This window comes from Protopterus annectens, chromosome 7.part0, assembly GCF_019279795.1.
Source record: "Protopterus annectens isolate FY-2018-M chromosome 7.part0, PAN1.0, whole genome shotgun sequence".
NCBI lineage: Eukaryota > Metazoa > Chordata > Ceratodontiformes > Protopteridae > Protopterus > Protopterus annectens.
In genome coordinates this window covers 843,706,978-843,726,287 of record NC_056739.1, presented here as the reverse complement: position 1 = coordinate 843,726,287, position 19,310 = coordinate 843,706,978, and the positions used below count along the sequence as shown (strand labels likewise).

General features: G+C 36.5%; 1 protein-coding gene across 1 annotated transcript in view; it reads left to right on the top strand.

Moving 5' to 3' along the window:
• The first annotated feature begins 207 nt into the window (after window positions 1–207).
• Window positions 208–19,310, top strand: part of IL17RE (interleukin 17 receptor E) — a 560,820-nt gene continuing 541,717 nt past the window's right edge. Inside the window, exon 1 of the mRNA XM_044077387.1 lies at window positions 208–868. Coding sequence (XP_043933322.1) covers window positions 629–868 — 240 coding nt within the window. The 5' untranslated portion in view covers window positions 208–628. The remainder of the gene's footprint in view (window positions 869–19,310) is intronic.

Below are 19,310 nucleotides of genomic sequence, written 5' to 3'. Positions count from 1 at the left end.
TTCAATTAGAACATTTTCCCTAACTTTGGGCATTTGTCCCTCCCTTATTTCTTATCTTTGTTCTGAACGTTTTCAGCAAAACGATAAAACATACGCGATTCTACAACACCTACACCAAAACCCGTGAGAAAATATGCTCATGAATATTCATTACGCAACGTTAATATTCATCACGTTTACATTACATCACTTTGGGGCGTTATCAGATAGTGTTCGTAGGCTAGGGATTGTTACTATGTGTCCTTGGGGAGCTAAGACTTCATTACCATGGAAGGAGACTGAGTGACCTCTCGGTCAAACGATGACACTGGGGTGGCTCATGGTTAGAATGAATGTGGGTGTCATTGTTCGAGGAGTTATTAGTGGTGATGATGGACCGGGAGAGTGAATTTACCTTATCCTGATGCCGCAACATGTAGTTCTGCCTGACTGTGGGAAATCATTAAAGATTATTTTGCTTTACTGTGGTCTATGATTTTGCATCTGAAAGCAGAGTTTGCTTTTCGTACAGATCTCGTAATTGTGACAAACATGAAAGTCAGTAAATGTGAAAATTCGGTTGACTTTTTACTTGTATGGAACTGAACTTGTTTCTCCCTCCACTGGAGAAAGCTCCCCTGCTGCATACATGGGGCTTGTTGCACCTGGTCTCCTGTTGTACTTGGTTTCTGCATTATGCCATTCAGGTGGTGCTCTCAGACTGTCACAGCAAACACAACCCCATGTGTCGTGTTTGCCCCGCATGGGTCAGGATGAATTAAGCACTAGTAAACCAGATGGAACCGGGGATGCTTACACTAATTATGTTGCTCAGCCAGGCCAGGAAGGTCCAGTTGTGACCAAATCAGATAGACTAATCACCAATTTCGTAAGTACCTTTATTATTAACTAATAATCTTCGTTGTTAGCTTTATTTCTGAAGTGTAACTAAGACTGTTGACGCACTCTAGTGTGAAATTATGCAATACTGACAGGTATATGCCCCTCACTGTGAACTGAAAAATGTGTGTAGATAGCATCTATATAAACAAAATAACATTTTCCTGCTTGAGTGGGTTCTTGAACCAGTTTTTCTGTCTGGTTAAGAAATTTAACCTAAATCCAAATAACCTGTGGGCAAATAAGGACTTAGTCCATATACCTCTCAAGTGTACCTCATTACGAGGAACGTACCTCATTTGGGGTCTTAAAAAGTTCATGTTCCTCGAAGTTCCTCAACGTTCTACATTGAAAGACTGTGTCACATATTCACTGTTAGGATTTTTTTAGCGAAATCCATTGTAAATAGAAATGAATCATATTAATTCATTAAAAGATCTTCTTTATAAGTAAAACCAGGATATTTTTAACCATCCTGTGACCTTCCAAGTTGTTAGTAAGCCTTAGTATGTGTTCTATATTATGAGGGCTAGTGTTCCTCATTTTAGAGATGTAAGGTTGAGAGTTATGTCCATATATACTTCCTTTCACCTTCTTTTACCAATGCATTTTCCACTTCTTTTTTGGATTCCTCGTTTTCATCAAGAAGATTCGTACATTACAAAAAACAAAATTATTTCGCAATGCCAAATAAAGGCAGTGCTCGTGATGGATAAGAGATTATAAATGATGAGGTAACATAACACCAGACAAGCTAGAAGTAAAGTTTAATGCTGGGAGCATACCTCTCAAGTGTATATCATTACGAGGAACGTGTCTCATTTGGGGTCTTAAAAAGTTCATGTTCCTCGAAGTTCCTCAAAGTCCCACATTGAATGAATCTGTCACACATTCAGTGTTGGGAATGTTTTTAAGTGAAATCCATGATAAATAGAAATTAATTATATTAATTCATTAAAGGACCTTCTTTCTTTATACGTTTTAACCATCCTTTGACATTCCTAGTTGAAGTTTAGGGTAAACTGTTAGCAAGTGTTTCTCATTTTGCCCGTTTGTTCCACATTATGAAGGCGAGTGTTCCTCATTTTGGAGATGGAAGGTTGAGCGCTATGGCTGGGAGCAACAGGTATTTTAAGGTATGCTGTAGCAAACTGTGTTAACCTAAGAATATATTTTGAGAAACTGCACGTCTTGATCGCCCAGCCACGATATCAGCCACTCCTGTGGCTGTTAAGAAAGCAGTTGAAAGTTGTGCTTTGTGTAATTCATTTGCTACTTGGCTTGGCTGCCAAACAATCCCACTGATGTGATAATGATAACAATATTTGGCTCACTATTGTAATTCCGTGACTCGTAAATCCGAGCCCCGGAATTAGGAAAACAAACAAAAAAATATATAATAAGTCAGAAAATAATACAGAACAGCGGACGCCCATCACTTTAAAAAGTTTCTCCCCATGGGCTGCGCTTGTAAACCAGCAACTCCGAGATCGCCATGTATCGGAAAAAATGGAGTATTCTAAGGACCAAATACGCGCATTTTCGGCAAGTTAATGTCGCCGTTCTGAGACTCGAACCAACGAATCTCGGCATTTCTGTTACGGTATATTTTACTCTTTTGTTTTAATTTTTCTAACACAGACAGAGTGGTGACCATGTACCACTGTGGTACATATTTCTAGTGTGATTGTGCTTCCAATTAGAAGAAATAACATTTTAATGATGCTCAGAATTTCTTCAGCAGGACCGAAGAAGGTAATAACACCTTCCAGATGCCGATAAAGCTAAAAGCTTTAGGGATTGTCATTTGGCATCCTGCTTAACTTTGTTTATGAGAATTGGTGTATTTGGCTGTAGTTAATTTAATGGACTCACCAGTGAATGTTAGCATGTACTTCACAATTTGGAGTTTGGCAAACATGTTAATATAGGACTCCCACTCGTCTATGATGTTGCAGCAGATACAAAGGCTTTTAGTGGAAGTGTTTTGAGAGTTTGGCTGCTTTAGCCACTATGGAATCCTGGTTTCTTAATGTTATAATATAATGTTGGATTAGCTGTTAGGTCTCATGGACATATCCTCTTGGAACTGATGCTTGCAGTTCTGCAGTTTGTAGTTTTGTCTCCTCCGTGTGTCTTCGGATTCTTTGGAATGCTACAGCCATTTGTTGCTTACATTTCAAAACTGTGTGCTACTGTAATCCTGTTGGATTTCGTGTAACTTTGACTGCAGTTTGTCTGAAGTATGATGACCATGGGTGGGATTCCAAAAAAAAAATCTGTACCAAACTGTGGAGTAATTAATGGGGGTACACCAGATCTGATAGCCATTTGTAGCTGCCTTGGTTCTCTGTTCACCAGAAGAACTCTTAGAATATCGTTTGATGCATTGTCCCCAGAAAGCTGAATCACCACCTGATCACAGAAAATAGATACAGTTACAAATACCCTTATCAAGTCTGGTATACCCCTTTACTTACTCTGACGCCTGAATTATAGTGCAGGATCAATTCAACAGTATGCATAGCTCTAAATTTAAACATGTTGCTGGAGTTTAGTGTCTTTCAAAAAAAACTTACCGACATTGTGCTCAGAAATATTTCTATTCGCACTTGGTTTCATGTTTAAATGAAGACCAGTTGCAGTGAAATTTGTATCGCTCTGCCTTTGTTAGTATGCAGTTTAACTACATTATTAACATATGGATTTTTTTTTTGTTATATAAACTGACAGATTACCAACTTGTAATATTTGGCTGTGTAACACAATTTGTCGTACTTTGTTGCCAGCACAATTCTTTTGTTTTCATGTCATGTCATGGCATTGCTCTTGCCCGTGTAAGTTTGTCTGTTCTCTTTCTGGTTCTTTGGCGCCTTATTTTCTTTCACATTATCACCCCTTAGACTTTCTTCAAATGTTTTCTGATTTAGATTTTGCAAAATGTTTTGCCTTGCTTAAGGAAAACATAATTTTGTGCAGGGGTACAGACTCTATAAGTGTATATTTTGCTACTCATTATATGCAATCGTAAGCTCCCATTTTCCTTAGTTTGTTAGTTTTTAACTTTCTTTTTTTTTTAAGTGTTAATGCAGCTTAACTTTTGAGATAATATAGCAATAACCCACGCCTGGGTGTGGGTAATGCTAAATTTACCCACGGTTGGCGTGGCTCGGGACCAAACAAAGCCAACCGTGGGTAAATTTAGCATTACCCACACCCAGGCGTGGGTTATTGCTATTATACCATGACATTATTTAAGAAAAGAAACTGTTACTTTTCTTAAATAATGGCATAGTATAATGCCTGTTTACTGCCCTTCCGCAGATGTCTGGCATCCGCGGCAGTTCTGATGTACTGCGCGCCTGCGCAGTACATCAGAGCTGTGGGCAAAAGCAACGGAGAAAGCAAGATCTCCGTTGCTTTTTTTTAGTGTCCCGCTATGTTAAATGAGTTTAACATAGCGAGACAGTTTTAAAATAAGCAACGGACATCTCCGTTGCTTATTTTAAAACTGTCTCGCTATGTTAAAAAAACGAGTTATACTAATGGAAAAAAGTCCGGGCGACCGGACCTTTTTCCATTAGTATAACTCGATTTACAACGGGCACGCTGGCCAATCAGTGTGCACGTTTTGGGGGGGTCATGGTATAATAAATATTTATGCACACCTCTTAATATACAATTCCTTGGGGAAATATTCAGAGCCATGCAGTTAGAAAATACACTCTGAGGAAGTCAAACCCAGGACTCTAGGATGAATTTTAATTTTATTAGGAGGTCTTGGTTCCTTTGTGTTGATTATCTGACTATAATAATTAATTTGAATACATAGTTATGAGGGGAGCTTACTATACAGATACATAAAATATGTGTTGTCCAATGCTGGATTAAAACTCCAGTGCCTCTGCAGATCCATGGTCTCTACAACTTTAATGTGTTCTCCAGAAATTATCTCCTCAGCTATGTGTGCAAAGTAGTAATTTCTGTTTTTCTGTTTTTGTTTTTAACTGATATATCTTGTTTTTGACCACAGTATGCCTTTGCTTCCATATTAAGTTTTTTAGGCACTGCTGTCTGTTAGATCATGTGCTATAATTATTCGGAAATCCCTTTTTAGTTTTATTGATTCTAAAACACATCATCTATAATGTAGTCTTTGGTCGGGTTTTATTACCAACTGAATTGTTGTGTACTTTTCTGCACTAAAGTTAAGAGATGTCACAGATTTATCAGGTTTTAATACTGCAAACTTCCCTCACATCCTAAGCATCCCAAATTCTGTATCTAGCTTGTTATATTGCTTTGGATCTTCTGTGGACAGACGTTCTCAGCTGCAGGATGTATTCACTGACACTAAAGAAGCTAGAGAATAGGGCTGGTTTCAGAAGTTTTTATTTTTCACACACCCCATTTTTCTCTATTTGTGGATTATGTTTACTCTTACTTTTTCTGTTCTACTGGGTCACTGATGTTTTAATTCATAAATGGACAATAAGTTTATCTAATTGCAGAAGAATTTTTTTCATCCCAGAAATAACAATGTATTGAAACTGTAATGTACTTCTTGTTTGAATTCCTTCGGTATACACTTTTATATACTCCCTGCCAATGAGCAAATCACTTAACAAAATGACTGACCCCAGCTGCCCTCTGCAACAAAACATTTGTATTTAATGGGCCTACATGTTTGATAGCTGAATGTTTATACAGTGGATATAAAAAGTTTACACACCCCTGTTAAAAGGCCGGGTTATTGTGATATAAAAAATGAGACCACAATAAATAATTTCAAAACTTTTCCCACCTTTAATGTGACCTATAACCTGTACAATTTAATGGAAAAACAAACAAATCTTTTAGAGAAAAAAATATAAAAAACGTACAATACGCTGGTTGCATAAGAGTGCACACCCCTAAACTAATACTTTGTTGTATGTGCACACCCTTAAACTGATACTTTGTTGAAGCACCTTTTGATTTAATTACAGCATTCAATCTTCTTGGGTAGGAGTCTATCAGTATGGCACACCTTGACTTGGCAATATTTGCCCACACTTCCTTGCAAAAGCACTCCAAATCTTTCAGATTGCGAGGGCATCTCTTGTGCAGAGCCCTCTTCAGGTCACCCCACAGATTTTCTATTGGATTTATGTCTGGGCCCTGGCTGGGCCAGTCCAAAACTTTAATTTTTTTCTGGTGAATCCATTCTTTTGTTGATTTGGATGTATGCTTGGGGTCATTGTTGTGTTGAAAGGTTAAATTCCTCTTTATCTTCAACTTTCACGCAGATGCCTGAAGGTTTTGGGCTAAAAGTGACTGGTATTTGGAACTGTTCATAATTCCCTCCACCTTGACTAAAGCCCCAGTTCCAGCTGAAGAAAAGCAACCCCAAAGCATGATGCTGCCACCACCATTCTTCATCTTTTGGTGATGCAAAGTGTTGTTTTTGCGCCAAACACACACCTTTCGGAATTGTGGCCAAAAAGTTCAACCTTGGTCTCATCAGATCATAACACATTTTCCCACATGCTTTTGGGTGACGATGTATTGTTTTGCAAATTTTAGCTGGGCCTGGATGTTTTTCTGTGTAAGAAAAGGCTTCCGTCTTGCAGCCCTACCCCATAGCCCAGACATATGGAGAATATGGGAGATTGTTGTCACATGTAGTACACAACCAGTACTTGTTAGAAATTCCTGCAGCACCTTCAGTGTTGCTGTAGGTCTCTTGGCAGCCTTTCTGACCAGTTTTTGTCTGGATTTTCATCAATTATGGTGGGACATACAGTTCCTTGCAACGTCACAGTTGTCCCATATTTTCTCCACTTTTTGATGACTGTTTTTACTGTGTTCCATGGTATATCTAATGCTGTGCACACCTTTTTTGTACCCTTCTCCTGACATACCTTTCAACAATGAGATCCCTTTGATGCTTTGTAAGCTCTCTGTGAACCATGGCTTTTGCTGTAGCAGGCAACTGAGTAGATGTCAGGAAGTTAATCAGAGTCTCTTTAATTGATGGCAGGTGTGTACCCAAGAAAACTGAATGCTGTAATTAATTCAAAAGGTGTTTCAACAAAGTATTAGTCTAAGGGTGTGCACACACAACAAAGTATTAGTTAAAGGGTGTACACACTTATGCAACCAGTGTATTGTACATTTTTTATTTTTTATATTTTTTCCCCTAACCGATTTGTTTTTCAGTTGAATTGTACAGGTTATAGGTCACATTAAAGGTGGAAAAAGTTTTGAAATGACTTATTGTGGTCTCATTTTTGTATATCACAAAAACCTGACATTTTAAAAGGGGTGTTTAAACTTTATATATCCACTGTATCTCTCCCTCTCTCTCTCTCTCTCTCTCTCTATATATATATATATATATATATATATATATTGGAATGATGACTATTGAAATAAAGTATACTTTGGTTTGAGTGTGTGCAAGATATTTGTGAGTTATGCTTAGAGTAAGGGATAGAGGGGGGAACAGATGTCTTTGAAGTGCATGTATGTGTGAGTGTTTGCAAGTTAGATTTAGAGTAAGGGTGAGGTTAAGGGAGAGAGGAAAGGGTGGTAAGTACCTTAATGTACATGGTTAGGGTTAGGGGAGGGGTAAGGTTAAGGTTACTACACATGAGTAAAGTGGTGAAGGGGGAGGATTGGTGGTGAAGCTCCTAATGCTTCAACTTTTTGCTTATTAAAAAGTTTCTTAATTAAACTTACAAGCCCATACTCACCTTACCCATGCAATTAATTGTCTTTTTGACATCTCTATCATTCATCCCATAAGTACTTGACTTATCTCTCATGACAGTCCATCTCTTGACAAAGTAAATAAAATACTTGCACACACATATTTAAATATGATCTAACCTTTCTCTTAGAAAATGAATAGCATGAATAAAAATAAGACGTACTGCCCTTGATTTATAGTACCATTAGATTTTAATCAGTTAATTCATGTATATTCAACAAAAAATGCATTCAGTTGCAAAAAAGCATGTCAAGGAAAATTAAATTAGTGCTTTTGTTCCTTTTATTTCAAGAACTTCTTCAGAAGAACAGGGGGTAACTTAAGCTTTAGCTATCTAGGTGGGGAGCCACTAATTTTAAGACCAAGACAGACTCAAAGGGACGGGCAGTTTGCAAGGGTGTAGTAAGGCATACTATTTGTACTGTACGCAGTACTTTTTTGTTTGTTTTTGCAACAGTCAGAAACACTGTAGCCTTATGTCCACAATTGTCTAAAGTGATCCCTCTAACAACAGGTACATAACTTGTTTATAGAGAAGATCGGTAATATAATAACAAAAGCTTTTAATAGTTTTAGAGGGGGCCACTTTTAAAGAAGTGTACATTTAACTGCTGGGGGAAACATTTTTAAAGATGTGTCTATTTTTTAGATGCCAGGTGGGTTGGAGGGGCAGCAAAAAGAGTTTGAGAGTACAAATTGGAATTTTCTGGCTGTATCCCTGGCAGTTTGTATTCGGGTTCTATGGAATACAGTGGGTTGGCCAATAAATCTAAATAATTGGAGGTGATTTCACAAAATGGTAAGTTTGTGCTTACTCACAATAGCCAGTGAAAAAGGAGAGGGGAGATGATATGTAGTCAAATTAACTTAAGGGGCAGGCAACTAGAAAGACAATTTGAGTTTAAAAACACAACAGCACCAGGGTGGAAGAGTGGGGGAAAATAAATTCTCTCAGACTCATAAGAGAGACAGCTGTAGTCTCTCTCCTAGTTTATACAATTAAAAGCAAAATTCAAGTAAAACCCGCTATAAAGAAAATACATCATAATATACAAAATAGGCGAAGGCAATGAATCAATACAAGAAAGCAAAAACAAACTAACCTTTCCCTCAAAGCAAGTTGTGGAAGAGTCTGTGTGAGTTTTTCCAGTTCTGAAAAGTTTGTTGCTTTTTGTGGCAAATCTGCATAATTCTAGGATGCCTCCATTAAAAATGAGTGCAAAGACATTTTTTATATACTCGGTTGAAAACAAAATATATATTTTGTCTGCCTAACACCTTCAGAATGTGGTCTAGTTCTGCATTCATATACAGCTTAATTTCTGCAACCATTTCATCTTGAGTACAGATCTCTTTTAATTATGTATTTCCACTGGGCAGGCTTATGAAGTTCCCTGGGTCTGATCTGCAGGCTCCAATGTCCACCTGACATAATGGACTGCAATTGAAATCCTTAGAACTGCCACTTCCCCTGTTCCTAATAATTCCAATGTTGTGGTAGCTTGATATTTCTCCTACAAGTTAATATATATTATTGTGTTTGTATATAGTATGCAATAAGCAGTAAAGTTGGGCACAGTCCTCATAACAGAGGTACAGATGATGATGCTGTCTTGAAAATATAACTTAAAGGTGTAACAGCATGCAAGGACATAGCCATGGTATTTGGAATTGTACACCATCGTCTCTAAAATATAGCCCATTTTCAAAACAAGTGCAACCCCTTCACATCCCCAGGTACTACATGTTTCTGAACAGTTTACCTTTTCAGTTTTGTAAATGAAAAAAGATAAACAAAATATTCCTCAAATGACATGCTTAAACAAAAAATACATTTGGCCAACCAGGCTTTCTATGAAAGATATATTTTCAGCAACATGCATAACCAAAAATATAGACAATTCTACGTTATCTGATTGCACAAAATAAATAATAAAACAGTGCATACTTTTTTTGTTCATTTGAATTATTGTTTGCTTTCCGAAGTGTTATGACACAAAGAACTGGGTATTTCACTTGGGACAGGGAACCATAATAGCTCTGCTTCAGATCTGCAACACAATGTATTCAAGGGCTGTGCCTACCTGTATCACAACTGCTTTTCTTGATATCCATATGCTGTGTTTAGTTCACATATGTGAGACCCATCGGAATCCTGGCTTAAGCTTAAGCTTGACATCCCAAACCTCAAACACTTACTTTCCTCCCACAGACTTTTACATAATCCTGGACCTGGCAAATCATTTGATATAGAAATAAACATTCTCTATAATAATCATCTAGATCTCACTTTGCACAAGCTAATGCTATCTCTTACTCAAACACAACTGGGATACTATTAAAATTTCCAACTCAATAAAGATCTATCTTTCTAGACACTGCCTACCTAATCCAACACCTTGATTAAACAAACCCACCACCCTCATTTCACCTATTCTTTCCTTCATTTCTAGAAATAACTGTATGACCCTAGCTAACTTCAACCTCAGTTATCTAGGTTCCCACCCTACTGATGTTTCACACTTTCTACCAGAACATAGTCTATTAAAACTGATTTCATAGCTCACTAGACCAAATCTGAAATCTTTCATCAAACACTCCACCCCAATTTTGTTCATTACTAATGCATCTGCCTGTCTTTCAAGTAGATCTGTTCAGTCTTTGTCATGTAGTGACCATTGCCCCATTACATTCATCATCAGCGACCAATCAATAAAACTTTTCCCCAACTTGGTAACATTCAGACCTCAAACAACTGAGAACATTTGCAAAACCACATTGATAACCTCTCCGGGACCTTCATTTTGTCTGATTAAGATCCCAACATTGCAGCAATATCTCTAACCACTGTGTTACTTCTCCTTCAACAATTCATCTTTCAAGAAATCACACAGCTTTTTTCAACCTCACAGCCCAATCTGGCAAAGGAGCTCAAAACACTTAATACAACTCAGGGGTGAAGCTTGGAAAAATTAAAAATCAGACCCTCCACTGACAACCATGCAGATTCACCTCCCTAAGAAATTTAGCCAAGCAGTCCATAAAAGACACAAAGCCTCACTGCACAAATCCAAACAAACAAACAAACAAACAAACCATAATCCTATACTGTCCAAAGTGATTGTGGAGAGAATTTACCATTGTCACAAGGCATAAAACAAATAACCACTCCAACTCCACCTACTTTATACAGTGTGGTAAAACTGTCCTTACACCTGATGACTTCCTGCAAAAATTCAGTAACTTACCATTTTGTTATACTTATCCTTCCAAAGCCCCCCCCCCCCCAGTTCATTAACCCAGTCTATTTAATGGCATCAAAGTCAGAAGCCATGGCAAACTTTCTAAATAGCATCTTGGTAGACTGCCACCCTTGGCGTAGTCACAGTTAATTTATCCACTACTGCCACAACCACATTACTCTACCCATTAATTACATCTACAATTAGCTTTCCAAAAACATAATGCCAGATATCTGGCAAACTGCTTTAATTAAATCTCCCCAAAGCAATCCAACCATTCCCAATGGTCTACTTTCAATGCATTTCCATCCTTTTCATCCTTGGCAAAATTCTAGAACACATCGCCTGTTCACAACTTTCTCAGTACATCCAACATTACCATCTGCTCTCCCAAAATCAACATAGCTTTTGACCAGGTCATAACATGATGGCCCAATGTACACTAAAAGATGATATCTTACAAAGTGCAGACAAAGGTAACCTGGCTGGAGATCTTTTTATTGTCCTAACCAAAGCATCTGTCACATTCACTCTCAGAAATAGAAACAGCTCTGACTTACTCCCCTGGTTCAAAAACTCTTTGGGAGGCATGTACTTCAAAGACAAATAGGAAATACTTTTCCCCACTTCTCAAAGGAGTTCCCCGATGTTCTCTCCTTTTCCCACATCTGTTCTTCATCTTTTTAAACAAACTGCCTGTAGACATTCTCCTTCATTCCATTATTCTTTATACTGATGGCATTGTGGTGTACCAATCAAGCCACTCCCACACTAGTATCCAAAAGTATCTCCAGCCAGACTTACTGGGTAACTCCACCTCTGGCTTGACCTCTCCTTTACATTTCATTCCAGCATTGAAAAAAAAAAAACAAAGGCAAAAATAAACACCTTACTCTTCTGGTCTAAAAATATCAATTTCTCTCATAATCAGCAAGGACAGCTGTAGGAAAAGTAATTTTATTTTCACAACTTGAGTACAGCCTTCGCATCTTCTTCTGAGCCTCTTCTAAAAAAAAAAACAAATCCTTTCAGACCATCTCCAGTTCCATTTGCCATTTCATCATCAATTCTTCCTGACATGAACACTACTGCTGCCCTCTTAACACAGCCAAATGATTCCCTATTATACAAAGAGCCAACTTGCTCAAGTCTTTAAATTGTTACACCTCAACAACCACCCTCCTCAACTAAACTCCATAGGGGAAAAATTAGCATGCAACATATGTCAGTACTCCCAATGTACTTACCCACTCACCATTCAAATCTCTGATCTCCTGTCCACAAAACCCATCATCTTCACCCTGGCTGCAACCCTCTGGCAATCCCTTCCTTAACACTTCAGAACCACCCAATCTTCCCATCTTCAGAACAGACCTAAAGCCTCACCTACTTCAACAAGCCAAACGCTCCCACTCCCCAAAAGGATCCATCACGCAATTTTCACTCAGAGCTATCCCATCCTATCATTCCCATACTGAATACTCATCGCCATTTACATATCAATCTACTTGTTGATTTTAGTCTAAAACATAGTTATCTTATTTATGACCCCAGTGTTTATACTGTAAGTATTTCACTTGTATGCCTAATGTTTACTAAATGGTTCTTCTGTCTTTTTTTTTTTTTTTTTGTGAATGTAGTTCACATGGACTGTGACTGTAAATGGTCATGACTGATCAGTGTAATACCCTTGTTAAATAAAATAAAAATAATAAAGAAGATGGTCATTGTCAGGATGAGCCCATCTAATCATAAGACGACTTTTGCAGAAATATGTTTGAGCCAGTCGCTTTTTATAGTACTGTAAATATTTTAACATTATGCGCATTCTTCATTTTGGTGCATTTTAGCCACAATGCCACAGTCTATTTATGCACAATATTACACCATGCATATTTGTCCACTTTACACTTGGTGTTTCATTATTGATTCTTTCTGTATCTGCTAACAGTCTGGCTTATACTGTTCTCTCACAGCTGTGATGCATTTTCAACTTTTTTTCACATTAACACCAGCACCAAATGACTACTTTTTGTTTCTGTTGAATAACACGCACAGTCCTTTCAGTTGTCTTTCCTTTTGCATATATTTGCAAAATTATTCTTTCTACCACATAATAAAAATGTACTAATAAATACAACAATCATGAGACTAAGACAAGTAACAACTTCCATAGCTCATAATGACCTATTAATAACCAAAACTGACATTACCAAAGTTTTTGTCAATATATTTAATCAATATTTGTCAGGCTATAAATCATCTTATGATGACTATTGAAGACATTAGTCAAGTCATAACTGAATCTTTGATCTCTTGTGCCTTACAAAAAAAAGGGAAGTGCACTTCAATGGGTCCATATTATATCTAGGGTGATTTCAATTTCTAACACCTGAAATGATTTCATTCATATTTTATACTGACTGTTAATACATGGTTGTTTTATGTCTTAGAAAAAATCTTCAACAATCTCTATTTTAAAGAAGGGTACTAAGCTTTAGATTGAAAACTAAAGGCCTATCAGTTTGATTTTCTTATCAAGTAAAAATTGAAAGAAGCTTTATCCATTTTTCTCTCACAGTGGTTGGCATGGATTCCCCCCAGGCAGATTTAAGTTTACTAATCTTGTTGAGTGTTATGATCCGGCTACTCTAGCCATTGATATTGGTCTAAATTCTGGTAATATGGTTTGAGAGCTTGCTAAGACATTTGAAATCTGGCCTATCTAATCTACAGTCAAAGCCTAAGTAACTTAAAACTGTAATTCATCTTTGATAAATTGGACCATTAACTGGCTAACAGGTCTAAGTTATTGTACTACTGTACCAGGCACCAAGTCTGACTATTTGGCAATCACTTATGGTATAACACAAGGATTAGCGTTGGGGACCCCTTCTTCTTTAATTTGTTTTTCTTCACTAGTCTTGTAAGTACTGTTTGTTGGGCTGGTAAGTATGCAGATGTCTGCAAATTTGGTTTTGTTGCAATATCTAATGATGGCTCTTTTAAAGAGTTTGTTGACAGGACAGACATTTATGGCCTTCAGTTTTGTTCTGATAAGTAACAAGTATTGTATATTGACAGACCAATATTTAAGATGCCAGTAGTTTGGAATGGCAATAACTTAACAGTGACTCATTAATACAAGGATCTTGGACTTACTATCAACAACAAGTTTACTTTTCAAAATTATATAAATTACACTAAATCTAGGACAATGAAATGAATGGGACTTGATCCAGTTCTTTAAGAGATGAGATGAATATGGCTCAGATGTGTATAACTTGCATAAAACCCATTCTGAAATATAACAACACTTTTTGTGTATTCAACATCAGTTAATTACATATACTTGAATTAGTGGAAAAGATGTCCACTAAGCAGATCTCTTCTTTGAAAGATCTGAGTTATTTAGATAGATATAAAAACTGAATTTGCACACTCTTCATTATAGATATTTTATAGGCAAGGCAAAACCTTCTATGATTTTTTTCAAGCTTTTCTAAATACTTGCATACAAATCCACTAATTCTTAAACATAAATACATTAACTTTAGTTTACATTCAAAAAGGACATATTGAGAGGGAAATGTATCTCATTTTTTTCCCAAAACACAGAACAGATTTTCATATTGTATTAGCTTGTCCGAAAATCTAAAAACTTTTAACAATAAATTGGATCTATGGTTAGGTCCAGATGTTTTTAATCCCCATTTAATAGAGTCAGTGTTTTATGATTGGCCTTCAGGCCAATAAACACTGCTCTGAATAATTTATTTTGTCTAATGCAACTCACCAATTTCACTGTCTTTGGTTTAGTTCTTTAGGTCAGTTACATATGCATCTATAGTCTCTGTAGGACCATGTGCCCTTACATAGGGCAAATGGTAAATAAAACAGCACATTTTATCTACAGTCAGAATAAGTCCTGAATTTCTGTTCACTCACTGTTATTCTTTCTTTCTTCTCTTTGAGAAAAGTAAAAGGAGAAATACCTTCAAATCTTCCTCCATCCAGAAATGTAGTGCACATTACTTTTTAGATATCTTTCCTGTTTAGAGTACAGAATAAATCAAATTTGTGTACCTAAAACGTTCAGTTTTATGCTAAGTTGCTTTGCAACAAGAGAATATTTTCCACTGTAAATTATATTTCTATACTTCCAAACACAGAATAGATATAGATGTATTTTTCATTTCTACAGATATATTTCTCTAGTCTGACTGACACTGTGTAATGTTGTTTGTCAAAATGCTCTTTAACAACACGGTTACTCTGGATAAGATCCTACCTTCCATGATGTGTTTATTCAAGATAGCCCATAGTAGGAATCTGCTCTACAAGATAGCATGCAAATTGATGTAGTTCAGAATTAGCCTATTTAAAGGTGTTTATCTCATTTACTCAAATATGCTTGAGTTAGTGTTTAGAATTGAAACACAAAGTATTAAATCTATCCGGACTTACAAAATTCAAACTTGTATCAGAACTAGAAGTGGCTTCCCCTCTGGCTTTATTTAATGCTATAAGTGGGATGTACTTGGGATATGAGTTAGGTTTCATTCATACCCAGTTATTACATCTACAGGTCACTATTTCTGAATGTGAAACTTTGACATGGGATGGCCTGCATTAAACTTACTGAACTCCTTATTTTTTTGTATTTTATGTGTATATTTACCTGTTCATAATCTGTTTTAGATATATATGTATATGTGTGTATATAATATATATATATATATATATATATATATATATATATATATATATATATATATATATATGTATATGTATGGGTCTACTATGGTTGATTGAAAATTAAATTACTAGGACCAGTTCACTGAAAGCTCACTTCACTGAAAACTCACTTGACTGAAACTCATTTTGCTGAAAGTCATAAATGGCCTTTTCCCCATGGTAGTGCGACCCTGGAATTAGTATATAAAGTAAGGGGGGGTGGGGGCACAGCCCCCCACATATCTTGGTTATATATTCTCTATTGGAAACAGTTATTTATTGCACTTGTAAGTATCACTGTGTATAGTTTAAAATGTTTATAATATGTGGGGGGCTATGCCCCCCCTACTTTATATACTAACTCCAGGGTCGCACTACAGTGGGGAAAAGGCCATTTATGACTTTCAAAAAAATGAGTTTCAAAGAAATGAGTTTTCAGTGAAGGGAGCTTTCAGTGAAGTGGTCCTAGTAATTTCATTTTCAGTCAAGTGAGTTTTCAATCAACCATAGTAGACCCCTCTCTCTCTCTATATATATATATATATATATATATATATATATATATATATATATATACACATGTTTATAGACTGATTTGCTGACCATTTATACCCATGAGTCAGAACAAAGTCACTTGAGCAATAGGCAAACAAAATGAGGCATAATTACATGACACTGACATTCAAAGGTCAGAACAGACAGCGATTAAAATGTGACTGTCTGTTATGTGTATACAGAACAACAATTACAGAGAAAAGACTAAAAGCTTGTCAAATTAACAAATGCAGATAAAGAATAGAGAAGAAATATTTACAGAAAACATTTTAAGCAGGAGTAAACAGAATGTCAAGTCACGTGTCGAATGGAAACTGAGCTGAAATAACTGAAAATTGAATTAACTACGTAAGAGGATACCTTCAGGATCTGTTTGACAGCCCTAACCTCTCTATGTACAAGGCATTGTCAAACACATTCCTTATTATTCCTGAATATTACTTTAAACTATGGAATGGAGTCCAGGGGAAGACATCCTCCCCATACATATGAACTGACTCAGGTCTTCTTGAAAAGTTGACCAGTATCTTCTACCTGTACGGCATTTACTTTAACTAATAATTTGGCTCATATTTTCACTTTACATAGAAAAAAATGACATTAAGTGAAACCTTAGTTAATTCTTCCTTTCCTATGGATGCCTGTAACATGGAGTCATTGAAGTCATTTATATATCTATAACTGTTAACCTCAAGCAGCAGTAAGACTGTCTTAGCACCCCATTTTCTGCCTTTTATTAACATAACATTTCATTCTATTATACAGGATACAGAATAGACCCCCCCCCCTTTTTAGATCAAATATATCCATAGCTCTCTTTTTTCTTCAGCTTGAACTGAGCTGCGAATATTTCTGTAAGTTGATTTTGCTGAAATACTAAAATATGCTTTATTTTGTTGTTAACAACCACATTTCCTTTTTTTTCAACATCTCCTTCCACAAGACCCAGTAGTTCTGATCTTGGCACTGCATTAAACTAAGCCAGTATGTTGCTTCAATATATTTAAGTCAAATGCATGCAAGATGCCCCTCATTCTCTCTCTCTACTCATCCTAATCTTTTCCCATACTGTTCTGCCTGCAGCTTCTGTGAAAAAAAAGCTCTTTCCCAATTATTTATTTGTCCTATATTTTTCCTTTTGTCGGGGGGGGGGGGGTCAAAAAAGTCTGGCTGTAATAAAGAATGTTTGGAGTGATGTGCCAATGCAATAGTCTTCATTATTTGAGCTATAAATAAATTCAAGTGGCTACATTTAGTTATATTATTTTTAATTTTCTGTGCTCTTTCTGACAAGGTGTATAAGAAACATTATTGCATCATTTGCCATGACCAAATCCCAGATATTTGGGGTACAAGCAGCTGTTCAAAGTGTTCTTCTAACTCTCTGTATTAATGTATCATTATTACTTTGGCTTTTTCCTTGTTAATTTTGTACCCAGAATATCTAGCAATGGTCTTCAGATGTTGAAATAATTTCTGAAGGTCTCTGGCTGGGTCCCCAAGCATTAAAAGACTATCATCGGCATATATCATTAATTTTAATTTTAACTTAACTCAGTTTGCACCTATTATTTGTGATTCTCAATTTTTTTCCTCCAGTGGTTCCAGGTGTATTGCAAATAGTAAAGGAGACAAGGGCATCCCTGCCTTGTGCCTCTAAAACGAAGCATGGAGATGGAAAAATACAGCCCTAAAATATGGGAACAGACATACTGTGACTGAGTCCTGATGAGATGGGAAGAGTGTGAAAATCAGATGTACACTTTCTGCCATGTTTGAGAGCCATTTTGAGAAGGTACTGCAAGAAGTGGAAGGGATGCCTTGGAAAGGGAAACAATATAGGATTGGCACTACTTGGTTAGATGGATATTGCTTGTAAGGAGAGGGAATGTAGAATGGAAAACCCATATAACAGACATTTACAAAATATTGCAAGTACATGACAGTGACAAAAATAAGGGGCTCAGATGAAGTTGAGAAGACATAACAGAAAATAGTATAACAACTCAGTACTGGGCAGAGATATTGGGCTTACTTTGGAGAGTTTTGTGGTCTATGAAATTCGGAATCTTTGTGTGGCAATGTTTATGCAAGTATTTTTTATAGTCCAAATGGGCTATCAAAAATATTTACCACCAGAGATAACAAATGTTGGAGGTGTCAAGAGAGGAGACTGGCAGTATATGTTTTGGGATATAATAGATTAGATCATTTTAAAGAAAATTTACAAAATTTAATAAAGAGAATAGGCAGTGAAGGGAGACAATTAACAAAAAGACTGGGACCCTGAATATGTTAGAACTCCATATAGGGCAAAGGAGTTGCCTACTAATAATAATGCTTGCAACTAGAAAGCAGTAACCAGAAGATGGAAAAGCGTAATTCTCCCAACAATAGAAGATGTAAGAGTGATTATGGACGATATTTGTACAATGGAACTAAGTAAAGGTGGACAAGGAAATAAGGGGTTAAAAAAGGTGGGAGCAATGGCAAAGTAACAATGCAGAATAAGGTAGATATTCAAGGAGAAGTATATGGAAGGAATAATTATGAGGATTAAACAGTAATATCGGGGAATGGGGTTGGTAATCCTAAAACTACCTCCAGCTTGACTTAATCAGGTTAAATGACTGAACGTAGGACACTTCAGGACAAGCTGAGAGTATTAAGCAATGTAAAATGATAAGTCTAGTTTTGTTAGTATCTTGAAGTTGGAATTAGTTATTCTAATGCAACTTTCTAAATTACTTCAGCAACCATGTTAAAAGTTGCAAAATCTTTATTCTTTATTAAAGGCCCATGTGCTAGGAAATGAAAAAAAATGAGAAGAACTAAGGTAGCTTAAGTTTGGCACAGAGACAATACTTGGCATCACAAAAAGAACACCATCCCCACTGTGAAGCATGGTGGTGGCAGTATCCTGCTTTGGGGTTGCTTTTCTTCAGCTGCAACTGGGGCTTTAGTCCAGGTGGAGGGAATTATGAAGAGTTCTAAATACCAGTCACTTTTGGCCCAAAACCTTCAGTCATCTGCTAGAAAGCTGAAAATGAAGAGGAATTTTACCTTTCAACATGACAATGACTGAAGCACACATCCAAATCAACAAAAGAATGGCTTCACCAGAAAAAAAAAATAGTTTTAGA